Source organism: Stegostoma tigrinum, chromosome 11 (genome assembly GCF_030684315.1).
Source record: "Stegostoma tigrinum isolate sSteTig4 chromosome 11, sSteTig4.hap1, whole genome shotgun sequence".
Taxonomy (NCBI): Eukaryota; Metazoa; Chordata; class Chondrichthyes; order Orectolobiformes; family Stegostomatidae; genus Stegostoma; species Stegostoma tigrinum.
In genome coordinates, this window is record NC_081364.1 from 29,145,860 (window position 1) to 29,171,034 (window position 25,175).

Genomic DNA, 25,175 nt, shown 5'->3' on the forward strand with positions numbered 1-25,175 from the left:
CTATAGCTTTGTCCACCTACAGATTACCTTGCTCAATAACACATTCTAACAGAAATTATTCCTAATTCTTAATTACTGATATTTAAGTATAATGCTTCATGAATTCAAAAGATCCTACAGTTCTTTTTCCTTAACTGTACACAACTTGTGGATATTCCTTTCTATTCCTATCACAGTTACAATCCAAACTTTATCCCATAAATACTAGTTTTATCTGCATTTCCCTTCATTGTAACCTATATAAAACCAAACTGATTGATTTTAAATTACACCTTGAAGGGTTATACCAAGTTCTCAAAATGAAATTACTTGTTGCTTCTATCTTCTTCCCTAATAAAGCTCTCTCACTGTTACCATCTTCCCTTATTCATGAGAGAACTTCTGCTATTCAATAAACATTCTAACAATATTTTAAAACAGAAATAAAACTTTTTCATTCGATTCCAGGCAGTAACATGTCTCACACGTTCATTCTTTACACTTGAGTATCTTGTTTTTCTAACAGTAACTTGCTAAATTTATTTAAACATTTCACAATCAAAATTATTCCAAATTCAAATAATTAACAGGATCCTTTTAAATATAAATTTATCTTAAAGACTTGTTTCCACAGAAATTACTTGGGTCCATTCAGTACATGTCTTGTTCTCTTTGCTGGCTGCTTTCCAGGAATAGAAAAAAAATTTGAACACTCGTTAGCCTGTTACACTGATCTTAATTTCTGACCAGCAAGGCTTCAACTAACCTCTTTTTTTGTTTTAAATTTCATCTTTAGTTTTGTTTTCCCACATATCTTTTCTCCATACATCAGCCATTATCCCACCTTCCTACATAGCCTTAATTTCCCAATCACAAATCTTTAACTTACCCGTTACATAGCAGCTTCTGAGGGATCTTCTCTCTAGCCACCCTTGTGGCTCTGCCTCCTTACCTGTTACCTCTTGTCCTGGGTCTTTCTTCAGTTTCTTTCTGATCTTGTCCATATTTGCTCAATCTGGTTTGCTGCCCTAACTATGGGTGGTAAACTAAAACACATGCAACCAAATGCAGCACCGGTCCCACGTACGTGACATGAGACCCCATCAACCAAACCAGATTCTATTGATGCACAATTCAGCAAATTAATAGGAGATTAAGAAAACTGGTCAATTATCATTTATTTTCATGCACATGCAAGGAAAGATAGTTCTACCACAACGAAGTATAAAACCAACCCTTTTGAGATGCAGACCCCTTCGAGCATTCTACAAAATACTGCAATATTACATATTGCAATTCCCGAGTTTCATCACCTTGGTGACTTTTGTAATTTACTGTTTTCTCACAGTTTAAACAGGTATTGTCTGTATTTCACCCATGACAAGAGCGATCCTTGATGATAGCATGGATCCTGCACTCCTACCCTGCCTTTGTACATCTGTGGTTCCCAAGTGCTTTTACTGACAATATGATTGAAAATTAATCCCATAACTAACTAAAACTGATTCAACCCTGACAGCTACTAACCGCTGAGACTGTGAAGCTTTAATGTGGGAGTGTAATGACAAATTCAGCAATACTTATCAGGCCTCAAAAATTTTCATAATGTTATTTTGCTCTGCAATCAATATACACAATGATATGCAGGCTACACTGTCAACTTGTCAATTCCACACCATGATGATAAGGCTGAAATTAAATTTTACACTGCAGTATTTCAGTTTAATTAGATTGTCAGATTACAGTGAGCATTATATAGTGCAATACTGCATTGTGATTACTGCGCTTTGCAAATGAACCATTCTTATAAAATGTTCAGAATACAATCTACCAATCAAGCTACACTCTATTTACACATTCAAAGGTGTTAAAAATTTGTCAAGTGTATATATTATGTGTTGCTGTTTTTTGTGAATAATCCACATTTTCAAAAATCATCCAATTTTCAGACAGTCCAAAATTGAAACAGAATAGTACTATGGAAAATCTGTCCCTGATCAGTTTAGCAAGTCCTTCACTAAATTAACCTGAAGAGGCTCAATCAGCTTCACAGCTCCAGGGATCTGGGTTCAATTGCACCCTTGGGCGACTATGTGGAGTATGCACATTGTCCTTGTGTGTGCGCATGGGTTTTCTCTGGGTGCTCCAGTTTCCTCCCACAGTCCAAAGATGTGCAGGGTAGGTGGACTGGCTATGCTATAGTACCCAGGGATGTGTGGGTTAGACATGGGAAATTCAGGGGTAGGGGAATAGGTCTGGATGGGATGCTCTTCGGAAGGGTGGTGTGTACTTGTTGGGCCAAATGACTTGTTTCCACACTGCAGGGATGCTATGATTCTTGAACATTCCCAGCACTCAGGACCAACTGGATAATTTTAATTTATTGGCTCTGATGACAAACTAAAATATTAAAATGGCTAATGATAACTCTTCTGACATGAAGGGTATTTTTTTCTGGTATTCTAATACCACAATTATTATTAAGTTCTATTTCTTTTCATTTATATTGCAATACCAAATTAGGCATGTGAAAGGGAGGTATGGTCATACATGCAGTTTTGACAATCAGAAAGAAGCAAGAGGTGAAGTGGGAACTGTTGAAATTACGGCTGTGTCTCTTTCCAGTCAGTATTCTGACTAGTTTAAAAAAATCCTTTTACAGAGAAACAAGCCTCTAGGTCAGTTGCTTAAAAACAACAGATTCTTACATATCTTGATCCATAACTGGTTGCCACAATTGTTTTTTAGGAGCACAGGAGCAGAATTAGGCCATTGAACCCTTTGGGTTTGCTCTGCCATTCTAGATCATTGATCATTCTCCTGCATCTGGCCTGCTAAAATGGACATTTTCACATTTTTCCACATTATGCTCATTTGCTACTTTTGCCCAATCATTTAACCTACCTATATCTTTTTGTAGATTCCTCATGTCCTCTTGACAACTTAATTTTGTTTTTAACCTATCTTTGTGTTGACAGCAAATTTGACAACTACATCTTCTGACCCTTAATCCAAGCTAATTGTCTAAATTGTGTACAGCTGAGGTCTCGGTGCTGATCTCCAAGATGCATTATCTGTTGCATCTTGCCAAACTGAAGAAGACCCACTGATGCCTGTCGGCAGTTTTTTGTTGCACCTTATTAAACACCTTTTAGAAATCTAATTACAATACATCAGTTTTCCAGTGTCCACAGCATGTGTTACCTCTTCAAAGAATTCCAACAGAAAATATTTGACCAGTCACAAAACCACATTGACTTTGTCCGATTATCTTTAACCTAAAACTTGCCTTTCAAGGAATCTCTTTAATGGTAGCATCTTTTTCCCTATGACACATATTAAGCTCAGTAAGCTTCTAGTTTCCTGTTTTGTCTTCCTTTTTGAATAAAGGAGTTACAGTTGTTATCTTCCAATCTCACGGAACTCTCTATCTCTAAAACAAGGGAATTTTGGAACATTAAAACCAATGCATCATCTATCTCACTTGCCATTTCTTTTAAGACCCTTGGATGAAGGCATCAGAACTCAGTCACTCCTCAGCTGCAATTTACTCATTACCATTCCTCTGGTGTTTGTGATCTTCCTGAGTCCATCAATTTCCTGATTTGTTGCTTCTACTGTATTCTCTATCATGAAGACTACGGCAAAATACCAGTTCAAATCACCAACCATTTCCTTATTTTCCATAATTAGTTATCCAGTCTCACCGTTTTATAGGCCCAACATTCAGGCTGTTAATACCTATTCTTCAAAAATGAATAGAAACCCTTACATTGTTTTTATATTTCTGGCTACCTTTCTCTTGTATCCTAATTTTTCACTTCATTAATTTTTTGATCATTCTTTGCTTTTGTTTTATATTCCATCTAAACTTCTGACCTGTCTGTCTTTATACAATTACATATATTTCTTCTCAGTTTGGAACTCTTTTATATTTCTAACTAACTACGATGGTGGGCCTGTTCTTTGGAATCTCTCTTTCCCATTGGAATGTATTTACCCTGTGTATTCTGAAGCATTCCTTGAAAGATCTAACTCTGCACCTCCACGTCCAAATGCACTTTAATCCTCTGCTTTCATAACTCCCTTTACTTTAATTTTTAAAAATAGCCTCCTCCCTCCTTCAATCTGAATACAAAATTGAACATTACAGAAGCTGCCATCTATTAGGGGCACCTTCACTATGAGATCACTGATTAACCCTAGCTCATCGTACAGTATGAGGTCCAGCATAACCTGCTCTGAGTGGCTCTAGAACATGCTATTCTAAGAAAGCATCCCAAAAAATTCCTCCTCTAGATAATCTTTTCCACTTGATATGTACATTAAAATTTCCCGTGGTTATCATGTACTAACTACCATGTAGTTAAGGTACCTGTACACTACTCCCACATTAACTTCATGCCTTTATCATATCTTATTTCTAATGAAGTTGTTCCCACATCTTGGTTTCCTGAATTTAAATCATCTCTTTCTACAGTGCTAATACCATCAATAACGAACAGAACCCATCCTTCCAGGGATTAAGAGTATCCTACAGTCAGAGAAAGTCCAAATTAAGCTAAATTAATTACCAATGCATCTGTGGGAGGTGCTCACCTCAAGAGGTACTTGGTTTCTTTCTTCAAGTATATGCTCATCCTAGAAAAAAGGCACCATAGCTATTTAGGTTTTCCAAATCATCCAGTTTAGAAGCATATATCTGCCCAAGAACTACAGAAAGCTCCCAAGCATTAAACTACATTGGTTACATCTTTCATCGGACACAGCAGTGTGGTTCAAAACAGCAGACATACATTAACAGCTGGATGAAATCACTCGTAACAATTAATTGCTCAGTGAAGCAAAATTCAGATTCACTGGCTCATAGCTACAAGAAAACCTCAGAATTCCTTTCTTGGTTGTTAAAAATATTTATTATTTCGCCATGGCATAGCACCTTTCAATCAAAAGTTGCATTTCTCAGCTCTTCAATTTAAGTTGAATATCTCTGCAGTCTCAAATTGTAGAAGCAACATTTTAAAAACATTGTTTTAATTAAAATATTTTCAAGTCATAAATTAACCTTTTTTTAATATTATGCCAGCAGTAAAATGGAGGCAGTGAGTTACATACGCATCTCTGACTTGTATATAATCTATTGTTTATTCTTTTAAATATCAGCCAAATTATGAGTGCGTTGGTTCTGCTACTGCAACTAAGTTACAAGATTCTGAAAAATAGCTATATCCATACAGCAACTATTTCAACAAAAATGTATTTTAGTGAGAGAATAATACAATGTAGTGAATTAAGATTCTTGCTATGTTGAATGAAACTGAAATCTAATACAGTTGAGGAATTTTGATAATATTAAATGATGAAAAGCAGCAGCTTACATTTATAAAATGCCTTGATGAAGGAGAAGGATATTAATGAGTTACAAAGGAAATTCCTAAGCACCATTCAAGGGAACTGAAGGCATCTCTCTGCCAAAATTGGCTATAAGGCCAGATTCAGAGGAACAGCTTTCAAAGGGACGTAGCTACAAGCTGTAAGGAGATGCAAGGTCAGAAAGGGACTTAAATATAAACAATTATATGATCAAGGGAAAGGTTATAGGTAAGAGCAAAGAATCGTGTTTAACAGATACAGACAGCAAAATTTCAGAACAGTGTAGTTTGTGGAATGACTGATGGTTTAACAAGACTACTTTAGTTAACAGCAAAAGTGAGCAACATTACACTCTTTGTAATGGAAGAGTTATGGGAATGAATGTTTGTCATGGGTCTAAATAAGACACTGAGGTTTTGAATAGTCTGGTTCAGTCTAGGAATGTAGACTGGGAGTAGGGTGGAGAGTCACTGTCAAGGGCATGGAGTTTAACATGCTTGTAGGACATTCCTCTGTTTATTTTAGCAAGACATTAGCTGACTTGTTTTAACTGCTCTGATTCCTGTACCAAAATAGATCACAGAGACAAACCATGCAAGCATATTAAGCATTATTCTAGTAATATCACTATCAGTCATTTCTAGCTTCTGATGTCTTTAATTCTCATCTAATCCTTGGGTAAGTAGCCTTTTTAAGTAATTGAAAGGGGAAAGAAAAGAGTAAAATATTAAAGTAGCGTCTTCCACAGGTGTCACTTCAAAACAAATCAGGAGCTGTAACCATCTGTACACCATTAAATGGACATATTTTGTGCATATTAGCCAACCAGTGGAGCAGAAACAAAGAGTTGCTGCAAAACAATAGGCAACATTTTTACCATAAAGACTACGTTCAAAGTTTTTACAGTTAATTTCCACAGATTACTTTAAAGCTTACAATTAAGTAAATTGAAGGAACATCCAAAGTATATTGCTAATATAAACAAATCACTGAAAAGAATGGAACTTAGCCCATTGTGTTACACAATATGGGAACTTTGTCTAGTTTGAAATGATGTCTTTCACAGTTTTCACTATTGCCTTTGCATCAATCTCAAACCTTTCCAGTAGCTCTGCTGGTGTTGCACTAAATGGCACACCAGACACTGCCAGGCGGTGCACTATAATTGTAGGTTCTGATGCAAGGGCAGCTGCTACTGCTTCACCAAGACCACCTGCAAGCAAACAGAAAAGCTATTCATGTCATCAATGTAAGAATAAATGTACCATATGAAATAACCGTAGTAAGCATCTGTTAAGTATACACATAAAAACACATTAATCTGCAGTGAATGTGAAAGTACAAGAGTAGGTTTGGGTATAATAATTATCTCCATGTTAATGAAGACTATTACATGAGTGTTAAGTTAGTTAAGGAAGTATCAGAAAACAACTATATGAATCAGGGGCAGTTATGGATGTACTGGAAGGAGATGAGAAAAAGTCAGAATGATCACAATAGTTATAAAAAGTATCGAAATGCTATCACAATAACAACCAATAATTTTGCTTCCTACTATATTCAAACAATCAACAACAGTGATTTCAGAAACTAATAGTAAGTATGCTTTAGTCTTCCCTTCTTGGCATCAGAGCCTAATCTTTGCTGTTGTCAATGTTCTTAGTAAGATCCAGCTTCAGGAATCATCGACACATGTATTGCAGGTGATTCTGCTTTTACGAGTATAGTTTATCTTTATCAGTTATACATTGCATCATCTTTTTCTATATTTCTGCCATTTGCTGTAAATCGCTCAGAAGCTCCATCACAAGCTGCAGTAACCAGCATTAAAGAAATTAATGGGGAATGTGCAATGCATGGGATACAAAGGTCATGCACAAAGAGTGATCCCTTTAAGATGCACTCATGAGGTTCATATGTCAATTTTAAACAGCCCGTAAAGTGCAAGAAATAGGTTGCATACAGCAAAGGGAAATCAGTAAGGATTTTGCCTAGGGAAAATGGAACAAAGTGGCAAGAAATAATTTTGTAATAATAATATTTGACAAATGCTGAATAAAACCTTACATATCAGAATTCTATCCATTATTTGTAACAATAGTATTTAAGCATATTCTGTAGTTTCTGTACAATTTTATAGCATTGTGTAAGGACTTGTGGGATAAACTAAACTGATATTCTAGAAAACTGGCATGAATTGATGGGCTGGACAACTTCCTTCTGTGTTGTAAGCATTCCATTATTTGGCAGGTACAGAAGCTGCTCAGGGATTTGCCTCGCTGTGGCTTTCAGAACTTTTTAAGACAGAAATGCTTCTGATTTCCTCAGGTGATCTACGGCATATAACCTTTAATTTTATACTGCTTGCTGTGTTTTATCTCTGTGCTCTTGCCAACATTTATTGCGAATGCAGGATAGGTGTTCTATCTCAATCCTAACAAAACTTTCTGAATTGGCTTAGTCCCAGAAAACAGGGAGCGACAATGGAAGGGTGTTTTTCTGATATGTGACCAGTGGTATTCCACTGGGACCAATGCTGGAACCCCTTTTGTTTGTTATGTATATTGTAGGATAGTATAGGTGGACTGATTAGTAAGTTTGCAGATGACACCAAGACTGGGGGAACTGCAGATAGTGAGGAGGGCTGCCACAGGATGCAGCAGGATATAGATATGTTAGAGTCTTGGGTGGAGAAATGGCAGATGGAATGGAAATTATTTAGATAATACAAGATGATGCAATTTGGTAGATCTAATGCAGGTGGGATCTACATACAGTAAATGGCAGAACCCCAAGTAGCAGCAAAATACAGCAGGATTAGGCATAGAGGTCCAAAGATCACAGAATGGCAACACAAGTAGATAAGAATGCCTGCTTTTGTCGATGGGGGCATTGAGTCTAAAAACTGGCAAGTCATGTTGCAGCTGTATACAAGTTTAATTAGACCACATTTGGAATATTCTATGCATTCATGCAAGGATTAGGAAGCTTTGGAGAGGGTACAGAAGTGGTTCACGGGATGTTGCCGGTTTGGGGGGCATTACTTAGGACAGATTGGAAAAATTTGTCCTATCCATTGCCTCCGCATGCTCCTACCCCACTGAACTTATCTCTTCTTATGATTCGACTCCATTTTCTCCCCCCGGTCCATGAACTTCCCACCGATATCCGTGACACCACCCATGCCTTCCACCTCCTCGAAAACTTATGATTCCCTGGTCCCCAACACCTCATCTTTACCATGGACATCCAGTCCCTGTACACTTGCATTCTCCATGCAGATGGCCTAAAGACCCTCTGCTTCTTCCTGTCCCACAGGCCTGACCAGTCCCCCTGCAGTGACACCCTCATCCACTTAGCTGAACTCGTCTTCACCCATAACAACTTCTCCTTCCATCCCTCCCACTTTCTACAGACAAAGGAGGTGACCATGGGTACCCACATGGGCCCAAGCTATGCCTGCCTCTTCGTAGAATACGTGGAACAATCCCTCTTCCGAAGCTACACTGGCCCTATCCCCCACCTCTTTCTCCATTACATCGATGACTGTATCGGCGCTGTCTCGTGCTCCCATGGGGAGCTCAAACAGTTCATCCACTTCACTAACACCTTCCAGCCCAACCTTAAGTTCACCTGGACCATCCCTGATACCCCTCTCTCCTTCCTGGACCTCTCCATTTCTGGCAACCACCTGGAAACCGATATTCATTTCAAGCCTACCGACTCCCACAGCTACCTAGAATACACCTCCTCTTACCCACTTTCCTGAAAAAATGCCATCCCCTATTCCCAATTCCTTTGCCTCCGCCGCATCTGCTCCTGAGATGAGTCATTCCACTCCCGGACATCCCAGACGTCCTCATTTTCAAGGACTGCAACATCCCCACCAAGTGGTCAAAAATGCTCACGACCGTGTCTCCCACAACTCATCCCTCACACCCCGTCCCCGCAATAACAACCAAACAGGATCCCCCCGCCCCATCCTCATGTATCACCCCCCAAACTCTGGATCTAACACATCATCCTCCGGCACTTCTGCCAATCTGCAATCTGACCCTACTACCAAAGACATTTCTCCCTCCCTACCGTTATCTGCTTTCCAGAGGGACCACTCTCTCTGTGACTCCCTCGTCCACTCCACACTCCCCATCAGCCCCACTACACCCGGCACTTTTCCCTGCAAATGCAGTAAGTGCTACACCTGCCCCTACACCTACTCCCTCACCCCCATCCTCGGCCCCAAGAAGACCTTCCACATCAAACAGATGTTCACCTGCACATCTGCTAATGTGGTATACTGTAACCGCTGTTCCTGATGTGGCCTCCTCTACATCAGGGAAACTAAACAGAGGCTTGCAGAGGGCTTTGTGGAACACCTACGCATGCTTCGCACTAAACAACCGCACCTCCCAGTCGTGAACCATTTCAACCCCCCCCCACTCCTCAGAAGACATCAATGTGGACTTCACAAGCTTCAAAATCTCCCCTCCCCTAACCGCACCCCAAAACCAACACAGCTTGTCCCCGCCTCTCTAACCTGTCCCTCCTCCCACCTCTCACTCCTCTTACCTCAAGCCCCACCCCCATCTCCCATCTACTAACCTCATCCTGCCCCCTGACCTATACCCCCACACCCCTCAAATCCCCACCTAGCTTTACTGGCTCCACCCTCGCCTCTGACCTGTCCGTCTCCTCTCCACCTATCTTCTCCTTTATACATCTTCTATCCGCTTCCCCCTCTCTCCCTATTTATTTCAGAATCCCCTTCCCCTCCCCCATTTTTGAAGAAGTGTCTAGACCCGAAATGTCAGCTTTCCTGCTCCTCTGATGCTGCTTGGCCTGCTGTGTTCATCCAGCTCTACACCTTGTCTTGGACAAATTTGGTTTGTTTTCGCTTGAACATCAACCAATGAGGGCAATTTGATAGAAATTTACAAAATTATAACTGGCATGGATAGAATGGATAGTCTGAGTCTTTTACAAAGGGTAGAAATGTGAATTATTGGGCAACATAGGTTTAGGGTAAAAGGGTCTGTGTTTAAAGGAAATATGAGAGGCAAGTTGTTTTTGTTTTTAAACCAGAGTGAAAAGGTCCTGGAATGTACTGCCAGAGGTGGTGGTGAAACGGGATAAAATAGCAATGTTTAAGAGAGAGCTTGACAAATAGTTGAAAAGGCAGGGAATAGATGGATATGAATCACAGAGAGATGGAAGATTTTTAGTTTAGAAAGTCGTCATATGTTGGCATAGTTTTGGTGGGACAAGGGGCCTGTTCCTGTTCTGTACTGTTCTTTGAAAATGCAAATATTTGGCTCATACAATGAATCATAACAACATGTACTGTAGGCTATCACATCGTGCTGGTCCGAACATATTTTAAAATATTACCTTCGTAATAGTGATCCTCCACAGTGATAACATGCTTCTTTTTGGTGCCTTTAGTACAACAAACAATAGTTTTATCATCAAGTGGTTTAATTGTAAATGGATCAACCACTCGGATGAACACATCTGTAAAATGAAATGCATTTTTAATTAGATAATTTTCATTTGATTATACATCATGCAAATACCGTGACTATTTCTATATGCAGATTCCAGAGTGCCTTACTCACAAAGAAGAAAGATTAAGGAGAAGGTTGAGAATTTGAAATCTCCAACTTTTTGCAGGAGGTTTCCCAAGACACTGAAATCCTTGTTCTCATCTAGAAATTCCCTCATGCTTTTGTCCCCATCCTCCTCCCAACCTAAATCTTCCAACTATTGAAACTAATCTGAAAACAGGTTTTCAATTATCCTTGGTCGGACAGCAGGCCTACAGTATCTAACGTCAAATAAATAATAACATTTATTAGTTGCACACTGATCATTTGGTTTAAATTTTCCTTTAATACAGAAACAAAGTAGTTCTACAAATGCTGCAAAGCTAAGATAAAAGTAAAAATTGTTGTAAACCTCCACTGGTCTGGCAGTATCTGTGGAGACACAAACAGATGCTGTCTAACCTGCTGAGCATTTCTAACGTATGCCAACTTTCTTACCTGGTTCTTACTTAAGGGAACGAATATTGATCTCTATGAATTCCTACCCAGGCTTCAGCAGTGAACTTAATTTAACCACAGTCATTCTAAAGGGAGTGATGCGTTGTCAGATGTTTCAGTTCCATACCATACTCACTAATTCACGTAGAAATGAAATTCCTTACAACTGACATTCAATACCAGTGAAATCATTTTTATTCTAGGAGTCAGTATTCAATGAGGAGGGTTCTATAAAGAGGTCATGAAGTCATATAATGTAAAATGCATCTCAGTCTTAACTCTAATATGGTCAAACAGAATGTTGTCAACTGTGATACAAAAGACACTGTAGGGAAGAATTTGCTTGTACAGAGATTGGCCATTAACTTTAAAACATAGAAGCATAGAAAGAATTATTTACTTTTATATACAGTGAACACTGATTTTTTTTTTATATTTACCCTCTTCAGCCAATTTTGCAGCTGCAGTCAATGCTTCCTGCATTGTGACCCCAGCAGCAACAACGGTAACCATGTCCTTATCAGTCTTCTTCAGAACCTGCCAGAATAAATAACTTCCTGTTATAACTGTTGGGATTTACAATATTAATAATGATAAAATAGGCTTTACAACAATGTTTTTTGGAAGGCACGCTGGAGGTGGAGATCCTGATCACCTCTAGAGTGACTTGAGAGGAGACTTCTGAAAGGCTTCTGTGTGGTTCTTCCTCTAGCTGGGTTTAAAATCTCTCATTATGGCATGTGATAAATCTGTTTAAAATGCGTAGAGACAGAAAGAAATCAATGCATCACAGAACACCAGCTCCCCAGATACATTCACCTAAATGATCAACTTTTCCTTAGTGGGCGGGAAAGTGAGGGTATTTAGATTTCCTACAGTGTGGAAACAGGCCCTTCGGCCCAACAAGTCCACACCGCCCCTTGAAACATCCCACCCAGACCCAGAACCACCCCTCTGTAGCCCACAGAACCCTGAACACTACAGGCGATTTAGCATGGCCAATCCATCTAGCCTGCACATCTTTGGACTGTGGGAGGAAACTGGAACACCCGGAGGAAATCCACACAGACACGGGGAGAATGTGCAAACTCCACACAGACTGTCGCCCGAGGCTGGAATCGAACCTGGGTCCCTGGTGCTGTGAGGCTGCAGTGCTAACCACTGAGCTACCGTGCCGCCCCAGGTACATATTTTTCTCCTGAACCAGAGAATTGAGTCCATATATAAGGTACAGATAAGCTGGAATCAATACAGTGGCTGCAGAAGCATTTGTATGGAATCAAAACTGTCACTTAATTGCATTGACTAATAATTTAATTTGAAACGGATCTGTTTTATCTCTTCCAGCATTGAAATGCACGTATAAAACAACCAGAGCCTCATAAATGATCTGTAATTTTCTGGCCGTGAAGGCTTTGAATCCATCATAATTGATTTTTCTGCAGCAGCACTTCTGCTTTTTCTGGACAATGATTAGTCCAGCAATCATCAGCGCATGCCTTGGCACAAGTGACGCAAAACATTCTTGCAGTTACTTACTCAGACAAAAAATATAGTTAAAAAGGTGCCAATATTCTGAGTAAAGGTGTTACCATGAGGCACACTGTATTTGTGTCTCTGATAAAACAGGTTGTTATTAACAGACCACGCTCTGGGCAGTTTACCAGGAGGGTTGTATTGGTGTTTACCTTCCATGTCAATCACATCTTTCATAAGATTTAATGTTCCTCCCAACTCTGGCATTGAAATCACCAAGGACAGATTATTTTATTTCCCTTTGGAACACAGGACAGCAGCTGATCAAGCTTTGAGTTGAAGAGTAAGGTGATAGATGTAGTGAAGAAACAAAGGCTATGTCCAAATAGAACATAGAACAGTACAGCACAGAACAGGCCCTTCAGCCCACAATGTTGTGCCGACCATTGATCCTCATGTAAGCACCCTCAAGTTTCTGTGACCATATGCATGTCCAGCAGTCTCTTAAATGACCCCAATGACCTTGCTTCCACAACTGCTGCTGGCAACGCATTCCATGCTCTCACAACTCTCTGTGTAAAGAACCCGCCTCTGATATCCCCTCTATACTTTGCTCCAAGCAGCTTAAAACTATGACCCCTCGTGTTAGCCTTTTCTGCCCTGGGAAATAGTCTCTGGCTATCAACTTTATCTATGCCTCTCATTATCTTGAATACCTCAATTAGGTCTCCTCTCCTCCTCCTTTTCTCCAATGAAAAGAGTCCGAGCTCAGTCAACCTCCAGTCCAGGCAGCATCCTGGTAAACCTCCTCTGAACCCTCTCCAAAGCATCCACATCTTTCCTATAATAGGGCGACCACAACTGGACGCAGTATTCCAAGTGCGGTCTAACCAAAGTTTTATAGAGCTGCAACAAGATCTCACGACTCTTAAACTCAATCCCCCTGTTAATGAAAGCCAAAACACCATATGCTTTCTTGACAACCCTGTCCACTTGGGTGGCCATTTTAAGGGATCTATGTATCTGCACACCAAGATCCCTCTGTTCCTCCACACTGCCAAGAATCCTATCCTTAATCCTGTACTCAGCTTTCAAATTCGACCTTCCAAAATGCATCACCTCGCATTTATCCAGGTTGAACTCCATCTGCCACCTCTCAGCCCATCTCTGCATCCTGTCAATGTCCCGCTGCAGCCTACAACAGCCCTCTATACTGTCAACGACACCTCCAACCTTCGTGTCGTCTGCAAACTTGCTGACCCATCCTTCAATCCCCTCATCCAAGTCATTAATAAAAATTACAAACAGTAGAGGCCCAAGGACAGAGCCCTGTGGAACACCACTCACCACTGACTTCCAGGCAGAATATTTTCCTTCTACTACCACTCGCTGTCTTCTGCTGGCCAACCAATTCTGTATCCAGACAGCTAAGTTCCCCTGTATCCCATTCCTCCTGACCTTCTGAATGAGCCTACCATGGGGAACCTTATCAAATGCCTTGCTGAAGTCCATATACACCACATCCACAGCTCGACCCTCATCAACTTTTCTAGTCACATCCTCAAAGAACTCGATAAGGTTTGTGAGGCATGACCTGCCCCTCACAAAGCCGTGAGGCACAAATTTCTACATAACAATTATTTAAATACAAAAAGGTCGTGAAGAGAAACAAGGCAAAGACCAATACAGCAAAGAGCAAGGAAAAATGGAGAAGAAACATAAGAGTATAAAGGAAGACAGAGACAAAGAGTATGGTCTAAGTTAGAGTCCAGGCTACAAAGTACAGTAAATTAAAATGTTGTTCCTCATTGACAGCTAAGCTGGCCAGCTTTGACAGACTTCTCTGTATTCCGGTTATCAGAAGTTGCTTTCTGCATCTTCAAAATCTATTGGTTGAGGCTTAGTCCTGACAAGAACCAAAGTGAAATTAGTACTTTTCACGCTTGTGGTTGGTGGGGGGGAGGTGGTTACAGGCCACCGCCTTGTCACAGATCCATGCTTCTGACTGGCCCCAGTCTAGGAAAACAGGAGACCCCAAACAATCCAGCATGCAAGTCGCCTTGGCTTTCTAGTCCAGAAATCAGCCATGTTTCTCACCCACTGAGGACGAGATGACAGGTCAAATCCTTTACTTTCAGTTGGGACGGTGTCAAAGTGGGACACTCCACCTGGAGCTCTTCTGCACCTTCTGTTTCCTTCTCTTTTCTTTCCCCATTTTTTTCTTTTTTCCTTCCCTTTGGTCTTGGACGGTCTCTGTCTGGTCTCTCGGTGGATCACAGATCCTGGCTTGGTCTCTCAGTCACGTGTGGCAAGTCCTGGCCTCTTGGCGGTGTGTTGGCTGATCTTTTGGCGGCTCGTGGCTGTGTCTCAGCTCAGTGTGCTGGTGTATCCTGTCCAGGCATGTTCCCAGGGCACCGGGGAGATCGGGGACACAGCAGACTTGGCTTCAGAGACAGTATGTGCCGCAGTGATGTCAAAAACAGGCAGCAGAGGGAGGTAAGTGGAGGACTCAAAGACTGTTGAACTTTTTAAGCTATTCTGGTATTTTCCTAGTTTAATTTATGATAAACTCTCCCTACTTTTTTATTTTTCTAATATTCTATGAAATAATGCTTAACTTTTTAACTCTCATTTCCCTTTGTTCTTTTACCTAAATTCTTCTTGTACCTAGGTACCTTGGTATCTAAGATGGCACCATGTGTGGTGACATGATATACTTTTCATTGTACTACTGTACTTCCGAACTTGAGCGTACGTGACAATGAAAATCTAAAAAATTTCATGTGGCACTTAATTGACCACTTAAAAGACTTTAATCGGTGGCAGGTCCAGAAAGTCACTGATGCAACAGCTCACCCGGAATTTAATTAGCGAGATGGCGAGAAGAGAGCAAGTTTCTTGAGGACCAACTCAGCCCATTATTTCTCCTTTTCGCCAATTCCAAGGAAATGAAAACTGCACTTTATATGTTGTTCCACAGTTTAAACAAAGATAGTCAGACATACACATAAAAAATACAATGTTGTTACATTCAGAATTTGAACCATGATTCCAACACAGAGAAATTCAACGTTTTAGGTTGTTAAAGGTGTGTTGAAAACATAGGGGGAAATAAAGCAGTGGAGCGGTGGTGACACATGGCAGAAAGGATGTCCCAGAGTAGTCAAGTACAGACTTTTGGCTCGAGCTGAAAATCAAAAAAAGTGTAATTACATTCAGTACTCAGTACATTCGATAGGCCATCAATTAATACAAAGGATGTAGGGAAAACAAATTTGCAAGGAAATTAGAGGTGCAAGAATTAATGTAATGCAGGACTATAATCATCTGTACATAAACTGGGATTGCAATAAAGTACAGAGAGATCAAGAGTTCCAAGGGTGTGTGTAAAAGAATTTTCCATAGCAATATGTTTCCAATCCAAAGACAATGGAGGAGGCCCTGCTAGACTTAGTTCTTGGGATCAACCAAGAAGTGCAAGTAGAAGGTCATGGTGGAACATTGAACATTATAAAACTTGCATGGCAAGGAGGACAGGTGACATATGTTGTCATCCCTTGTCAACTAATCCATTCTAGTGCTCTCAGAATGTAGATTCAAATTCCACCATGACAGCATGTGAAATTTAAGTTAAAATGATAAAGTCCGAAATTGAAAACTAGTCAGTAGTGGTGACCATTAATTGCTGTTAAACCCTTTATTACATTGCTACAGTCATAAAAACTCAAATAGTTTACTCATGCTATTTGATGAAAGAAATTTGCGATCTTCATCAAAGCTCACCTGTACATTACTCCGGGCCCAAAGCAACGTGATTAAGTTTTAACTTCCCCCTAAAATGCCTAGCAAGGCACTCAGTTCAAGGGCAATGAATGACGGAAACAAATGTTAGCCTTGCCAACACCACCCACATCACACAGAAATAAATAAATATTAGCAAGGAAAAGGACAAAGAACAATCCATGGTAAGAACAATTAACTGAGTGAAAGCAAAATTCAATGGCTTGACAAATTGGAATCAAAGATTGACAGGCAAAACTGTAACTGAATCAGGTACCAGAACTGATGGTTCAGACACCTTCAAGGCTTATTTCTTTAAAGGGAAAAGGTGGGGCAAACAAATCAAAAGCTTCCAGGATGAAAAAAAAGAGCCAAGCTGAATATACAACGTTTGAGGGGAAGCGAAAAATCAAATAAGGGAAGCTGAGAGATTTTGAAAGGAGAATGTTCCAAGCAAAAAAGGACTGTTGCCTACAGAGCCAGGGACCCAGGTTTGATTCCACCCTCGGGTGATTGTGTGGAGTTTGCAAATTCTCCCTGTATCTGCGTGGGTTTCCTCCCACAGTACAAAGATGTGCAGGCTAGGTGGATTGGCCATGCTAAATTGCCAATAATGTTCAGGAATGTGTCGATTAGGTAGGTGAAAGAGGGATGGGTCTGGGTAGGATGCTCTGAGGGTTGGTGACTTGTTGGGCCGAAGTCCTCTTTCCACACTGTAGGGATTCTATGTATCTTTTATATGATAATGAATGGTATATAATTTACATACAAAACATGATTTACAAAATCATTTTTAGAATTTTGACTTCAAAATACAGGAAGATGAATGTTGGATACTTCTGCAAAGGGTTTTTTGTATTTACTTGTGGGATGTGGGTGCCACTGGCTGCCCACCATTGATTGTCCATCCTGAGATTCCCTTGAGATGGTGGAGAGCTGTCTTCTTGAACTGCTGACGTTCATGTGCTGTAGCTTGACCTGCAATGCCTTTCAGGGAGAGAATTCAACAATTTTGACCCAGTAACAATGAAGGAATAGTGACATATTTCCAAGTCTGATGAACGGTTTCAAAGGGAACTAGCAGATGATGGCGTGTTGTAGATGTTGGTGTGTTCGCCAAGCTGGGAGGGTTGATAGCAGATGTTTTGTCCTGTTACTCAGTGCTGTGAAGCGCTATTGTCTTGTGCTGGTTCGAATTTGACACTGAATTAGACCCGATATGCCGACCATTATAACACACAGCCAGAACCAGCACCTGCTGGAAGCAGCAAAAACCAGGCCATATAAATTTGAACCAGTACAAGACAACAGTGCTTCACAGGAGACTCCACAGCACTGAGGATGTCACCTAGTGAGGGGATGAAACATCTATCAAACCTCCCAGCTCAGCAAACGCACCAACACCTACAACCAGCACCTGGGCTACAAATCTTCACTAGAACCGTGAAGAAGGTGGTAGTGTTCCCAGGTATAGGCCTCCTTCAAGGTGGAAGTGGTTAGAGGTTTGGAAGGTGCTAAGATTCTTTGGTGAATTTCTTCAGCACATCTTGCAGATAGTACACACTTACTGCTGCGGAGCATCAGTGCTGGAGGGAGTGGATGCTAGTGGATGTGGTGCCGATCAAGCGTGTCGTTTTGAAATGGCTGATGTCAAGACACGTGAGTACTGGTGCTACATCCACCCTGACATATGGGGAATGTTCTATCACAGTCCCGACTCGTGCCTTTGGGGAGTCAGGAGCAGAGTTACTCGCCAGTGTTTCTAGTCTCTGGCCTGCAGTTGCAGTCACTGTGTTTACAAGGCAAGTCCAGTTGAGTTTCTGGTCAATGATAATCCCCCAGGATGCTGATAGTGGGGGATTCAGTGATGGCAACACACTGCGGTGGTTAGATTGTCTCTAATTAAAGATGGTTATTGCCTGCTATTGGTGTGGTGTGAATAAGATTTGCCACTAGTCTGTGCAAGCCCGGATGTTGGCCAGATCTTGTTGCATTTGAACACGGACTGATGAGAAGTTGTGAATCGTGATGAACATGTGCAATCATCAGTGAAATCTTTAATTCTGATCTTGTGATGGAGGGAAGGTCCTTGATGAAGTAGCTGGAGATGGCTGGGCTTAGGACACTACCCTGACAAACAACCTACATAAATCTCCTGAAGCTGAGGTGACTGACCTCTATCAACCACAACAATCTTCCTATGTACCAGCTATGACACTAAACAGCAGAGAGATTTCCCCCTGACTCCAGTTTTGCAAGGGCTCCTTGATGCCAAACTCAGGTTGAATGTATCTTGATGCCAAGAGTTGTCACTCTCATCTCATCTTTGGAATTCAGCTCTTTCGACCATTTTGAAGCAGGGCTGTAATGAGGTCAGGAGCTGAGTGGCCATGGCAGAACCCAAACTGGGCATCACTAGTAATATTGATGACATCTTCTATCACTTTACTGATGTTCGAGTTGGGGAGGTAATTGTGTTACAAAGTTGGGTAGCGAATTCATGAATTAGAAGGTAGGAAGTTAGAATTTATTGATACAAGTGATAGTGTGGAAAAGCGATGAGCTGTCCCTTTAAAAGATGGTGTGTTTTTTTCAGTGCTTTGAGTTAAAATGAATGTCTGACTAGCAGTTCGAAGGTGCAGGTGCATACAGAGTGCCTGAATGGAAAAATTTTGTATCGAACAGCCAAGCAGCATTTTTACAAAGACAACAAGTCTTTTCAAATTGAGCCAATTTGAACCAAATCCTTAGATACTAAAAAACTATCAAATTTAAATCTGATGGTGTTGAAAACCTGAAACCAATTATATTATAGGAATGTGACGTGTCATAGGGGATATACAAGACAGGTTGTTTTGAAAATTGGGAGAGGGCCAACTGCCAGAAGACAACACCTTTTATTTTGCTCTCAGAGAAAACACCATTGAAGTAAAACAGAATTACAGCGTTTCCAGCTACTAGTCCTCACAGAAGCAGTTACGGACAGAAACATCCCTGACAGCAAAATCAGCGGCAGAAAGACATTTGTGATGTGAGATCAACAGAAGAAATGCTGAAGATTGCAGAATGTTCTAGAAGACAGTCTGTGTCAACTGGGAGAGATTAAGTTTTAGTTTATTGTCGTCTAATTAATTGGGTTTATATAACTGGGGCTTCTGTTTATTTAAACAGCATTCCAGTAGAATTTAGTTCCATCAGGGAGTAGTTAGTAGTCCAACAGGGAATTGTTCGGTTTGCTACTAATTCTGTTATTTTGTTCATTGTTAGGGTTAAATAAATAAATCTTTCTTTGCCACTTTACAAGTAACAATCAGGAATTTTCTTTTTTTTAACCACCATTAAAATATTACAAAAGGAAGTTGAGCTTCTCTGGGTGTTTCGGGGGTAATTATTAGAGGTGAACCTCTATTCCCATCATAACAGATTGGGGCTTGTGTTTTGGTTTCACCATCAGAACAGTTCAGCCAATCTCCCTCTGTAACTGGCCGAATTGGATTTGTACTACCTTGTGTGTATAGGACATATATCGGTAATTTTCCACATTGTCAGATAGAGGCCAGTGTTGTAATTGCACTGGAATTGCTTGGCTAAGAAGGTGGCATGTTCTAGAACACGTTTTCCAGAACTGTTGATAAAAAGTTATTAGGGCCTCAGGCTGCTGCAGTATCTAGTATCTTGAACTGTTTCTTGATATCATTTCGAGTGAATTGAATTGGCTGAAGTTTGGTACTTTTTAACGTTGGGGAACTGCTGGAAAAGGCCGACATGGATCATCAACTTGGCACTTCCAGCAGAAGATTACTGCAGATGCCTTATCTTTAGCATTGATGCGTTGGGCTTTTCTATTGTTGAAAATGGAGACATTTGTACAGCCTTCTCCTCTGATGAGTTGTCTAACTGCCTGTCATTCAGGACTGGATGTGGTAGGACTGGACAGCTGAGCCAAGGATCACTTAACTCTATCAATCAATTGCTGCTTATGCGGTAGGGCATGCCAGTAGTCCTGTTTTGTAGCTGCACCAGGTTGATATCTTATCTTTTTGGTATGCCTGGTGCTGCTCCTGGCATGTCCTCCTGCACTATTCACTGAACCAGATCTGATCCTGTGGCATGATGGTAATGGCCGAGTAGGGATATACTGGGCCACGAGGTTACATATTGTGCTGGAGTATAATTCTACTGCTATTAATGGCCCGCAGCTTTCTGTGCTCAAAATGGAAAGATGTTTATTCTATTGAGTTTATGACAGGCAAAATAAACCTTTAAGATCATGAGCTTTGAAAGAATCCATGATCCAGCAAAATTTTTTTTTGTTCCGTGCGGACGACTTGATTCAAGTTTAGAAGTTTATGAAACTTCCAAATCAGGAATAAAAACCATTCGGAGGAAGGGTCACCGGATTTGAAATGTTAACTCTGATTTTCTCTTGACAGATGCTGCCAGACCTGTCCAGCAACTTCTGTTTTTGTTCCAAATCAGGAATGTTTAGTTAGAAATCTGGGAGGTTATTATCAGCAATCTTTAAAAGCGCTCAATGAATTGTCATCTTGGTCGATAGCAAAGATTCAGTTAAGTAAATTCAAGCAGTTAATTGCTCTGGACTTCAGAATCATAGAATCTCTACAATGTGAAAACAGGCCCTTCAGACCAACAAGTCCACACTGACCATCACAGCATCCCCCCTAGACCCATCCCCCCATAACCCACCTAATCTATTCATCCCTGAACACTTGGACAATTTAGCATGGCCAATCCACCTAGCCTGCACATTTTTGGACTGTGGGAAGAAACCAGAGAACACGGAGGAAACCCACACAGACACAGGGAGAACGTGCAAACTCCACATAGATAGCCCTAGGGTGGAATCGATCCCAGGTCCCTGGTGCTGTGAGGCAGCAGTGCTAAACACTGAGCCAGTGTGCCACCCTTGAGCCTCTGTAATGGACAGCATTTGGAAAAAGGCTGCAAGTTTACTTTCCTTTGTGCTTTCAATTGTTTTAACTCCTGCATATTCAAATAGCTTGGGTTGTTTTCTCACCTATTGTACAACTATTGACATTAAAGGAATTTTCAACCCAACGTGCAAGTGTTTCAGTTACTAGCCATGTGACCTAACTAAACAAAAATACTTACGATCCATCAAGCCAGGGTCCTTCTGGGATCTAACTTGCCCAATAGTACCGTCAGCTGGGATAGAAACATACAAGAAACAGCAGACTACCATTCAGCCCTTTGAGCCTGCTCCACCATTCATCACGATCATGACTGATCATCCAATTCAATAGCTTAATCCTACTTTCTCCCATAACCATCAATCCCATTTGCCCTAAATGCTACATCTAGCTGCCTCTTAAGTACCTTCAATGTTTTGGCATGAACTCCACCCTGTGGTAATGAATTCCATAGGCTCATCACTCTTTGGGTGAAGAAGTGTCTCCTTACTGTGAACCCTGTTTCTCGACACATGCACCATTGGGAACATTCACCCTGCATCTGCCCTGTCTTGTCTTGTTAGAATTTTATAATTCTCTTGAGATCCCCCCTCATTCATCTGAACTCCAGCGAAAACAATCCTAACCTAGCCAATCTCTTCTCATACATTAGTCCCACCATTTCCGGAATCAGCCTGGTAAATCTCCATTGCACTCCCTTGAGAGCAAGGGCATCCTTCTTCAGAAAAGGAGACCAAAACTGCACGCCATATTCTAGGGATGGTCTCACCAAGGCCCTGCAAACTGCAATAAAACACCCCTGCTCCTGTACTTAGCACCTCTCACAATGAAGGCCAACATACCATTTGTCTTCTTTACTGCCTGCTACACCTGCACAAGGACAGCTGCACAGGTCCCACTGCATACTCCCCTCTCCCAATTTACAGCCATTCAGACAGTAATCTGCCTTCTTGGTTTTTCTTCCAAAGTGAATAACCTCATTTATCTAAATTATGCTGCATCTGCCATTGACCTGCCCACTTGCCCAACTTGTCTAGATCATGCTGAAGAATCTCTGCATCCTTGTCACAGTTGACCCTGCCACCAAACTTGGTATCATCTGCAATATTTGCGATGTTACGTTTTGTTCCCTCATCCAAATCATTAATAGATCATAGTAAGAAACATATGAATAGTAAAGGGATAATAACAGTAGTAGTAGGGTTGATTAGAAACCAAAAAAGGGATGTATCTCAGCAGAGGGCAACTTTGAGGTGCTAAATTAAAGTTAAAAACACACCAGGAAAGGATGAGGCACATCCAAGGATGCTGACGAAAGCGATAGTGGAAATCACAGAAGCAGCTGGTACAATTTTCTAGTCTTCCTTATACTCAGGAGTGGTATTGGGGTCAGGGGAAGTCAATGTTAAACCATTTGGAAACAGGGTAACAATTTAATCACAGTAACTACAGGCAGTCAGTTTACGATTAGTGTGGGTGACTTCAGAAAAAAAAATTCAGGTGAGAATTGACAGTCATTTTGGGAAAATCTAGTTTAACCAAGGAAAGCCAGTATGGATTCCTGGCACATAGTGTTCAAGCACCTTACCTTTGCTGTGTGATAGTGGTTAGATGTTTTTTGGATTGACAGAAGATTTGCAACGCGGTTCTCCAATTATTATTGTTGGGATTTTTGTTCTCCCCAACATATATTAAAATCTAGACCTTCATTTACTGGACACAACTTAAAATTTCACAGAAGACATCATAAATGAAAGTAGGGTGAACTATGAGGAGGATACTGTAGAACTTAAACAGGACATCAACAGTTGTTGAATGGGGAAAATAAGTAGCAGATGAAATTCAGTGCAGAGAGACTGTGAAGTGATTCATTTTGTAGGAAGAAAGCAGACAGATAATATACAAATTATAGGCATTACTTTAAAAGGTGTGCAGGAGTCAAAGGCCCAGAATGCATACATCCACAAGTCAATCAAGGTGGCAAGACAGGTTGAGAGGGGATACATAATAAGCACAGGGACTTTATTAGTAGCAACAAGTCAAAGAACAAGGAGGTACACACCATTTGTTCAGCCTCAACTGGAGCACTGGAGCCAATTCTGTATGCTACACTTCAGGGAAGATGTGAAGACATTAGAAAAGTTTCAAGAGAACAGTTTCAGGGATTTATGAACTACAGGCAATTTAGCGTGGCCAACAGATTATGTAAATAATAAAATGTGAGGCTGGATGAACACAGCAGGCCCAGCAGCATCTCAGGAGCACAAAAGCTGACGTTTCGGGCCTAGACCCATCAGAGAGGGGGATGGGGTGAGGGTTCTGGAATAAATAGGGAGAGAGGGGGAGGCGGACCGAAGATGGAGAGAAAAGAAGATAGTTGGGGAGGAGAGTATAGGTGGGGAGGTAGGGAGGGGATAGGTCAGTCCAGGGAAGACGGACATGTCAAGGAGGTGGGATGAGGTTAGAGGTAGGAGATGGAGGTGCGGCATGGGGTGGGAGGAAGGGATGGGTGAGAGGAAGAACAGGTTAGGGAGGCAGAGACAGGTTGGACTGGTTTTGGGATGCAGTGGGTGGAGGGGAAGAGCTGGGCTGGTTGTGTGGTGCAGTGGGGGGAGGGGACGAACTGGGCTGGTTTTGGGATGCGGTGGGGGAAGGGGAGATTTTGAAGCTGGTGAAGTCCACATTGATACCATTGGGCTGCAGGGTTCCCAAGCGGAATATGAGTTGCTGTTCCTGCAACCTTCGGGTGGCATCATTGTGGCACTGCAGGAGGCCCAAGATGGACATGTCATCTAAAGAATGGGAGGGGGAGTGGAAATGGTTTGCGACTGTGAGGTGCAGTTGTTTATTGTGAACCGAGCGGAGGTGTTCTGCAAAGCGGTCCCCAAGCCTCTGCTTGGTTTCCCCAATGTAGAGGTAGCCACACCGGGTACAGTGGATGCAGTATACCACATTGGCAGATGTGCAGGTGAACCTCTGCTTAATGTGGAAAGTCATCTTGGCGCCTGGGATAGGGTGAGGGAGGAGGTGTGGGGGCAAGAGTAGCATTTCCTGCGGTTGCAGGGGTAGGTGCCGGGTGTGGTGGGGTTGGAGGGCAGTGTGGAGCGAACAAGGGAGTCACGGAGAGAGCGGTCTCTCCGGAAAGCAGACAAGGGTGGGGATGGAAAAATGTCTTGGGTGGTGGGGCCGGATTGTAGATGGCGGAAATGTCGGAGGATGATGCGTTGTATCCGGAGGTTGTTGGGGTGGTGTGTGAGAACGAGGGGGATCCTCTTGGGGCGGTTGTGGCGGGGGCGGGGTGTGAGGGATGTGTTGTGGGAAATGCAGGTGTATAGGGACTGGACATCCATGGTGAAAATGAGGTGTTGGGGGCCAGGGAATTCGAAGTCCTGGAGGTGGTGGAGGGCATGGGTGGTGTCACGGACGTAGGTGGGGAGTTCCTGGACCAAAGGGGAGAAAATGGAGTCCAGATAGGCGGAGATGAGTTCGGTGGGGCAGGAGCAGGCTGAGACGATGGGTCGACCAGGGCAGGCAGATTTGTGGATTTTGGGAAGGAGACAGAAACGGGCCATGC

At 41.7% G+C, this 25,175-nt stretch overlaps 1 protein-coding gene across 1 annotated transcript in view; it reads right to left on the minus strand.

Moving 5' to 3' along the window:
- Positions 1 to 4,872: 4,872 nt before the first annotated feature.
- The window catches only part of LOC125460301 (transketolase-like), a 47,446-nt gene continuing 27,143 nt past the window's right edge, over positions 4,873 to 25,175 (minus strand). Inside the window, exons 12-14 of the mRNA XM_048547624.2 lie at positions 11,834 to 11,930; positions 10,741 to 10,863; positions 4,873 to 6,565 (exon numbers count right to left, since the gene is read on the minus strand). Coding sequence (XP_048403581.1) covers positions 6,393 to 6,565; positions 10,741 to 10,863; positions 11,834 to 11,930 — 393 coding nt within the window. The 3' untranslated portion in view covers positions 4,873 to 6,392. The remainder of the gene's footprint in view (positions 6,566 to 10,740; positions 10,864 to 11,833; positions 11,931 to 25,175) is intronic.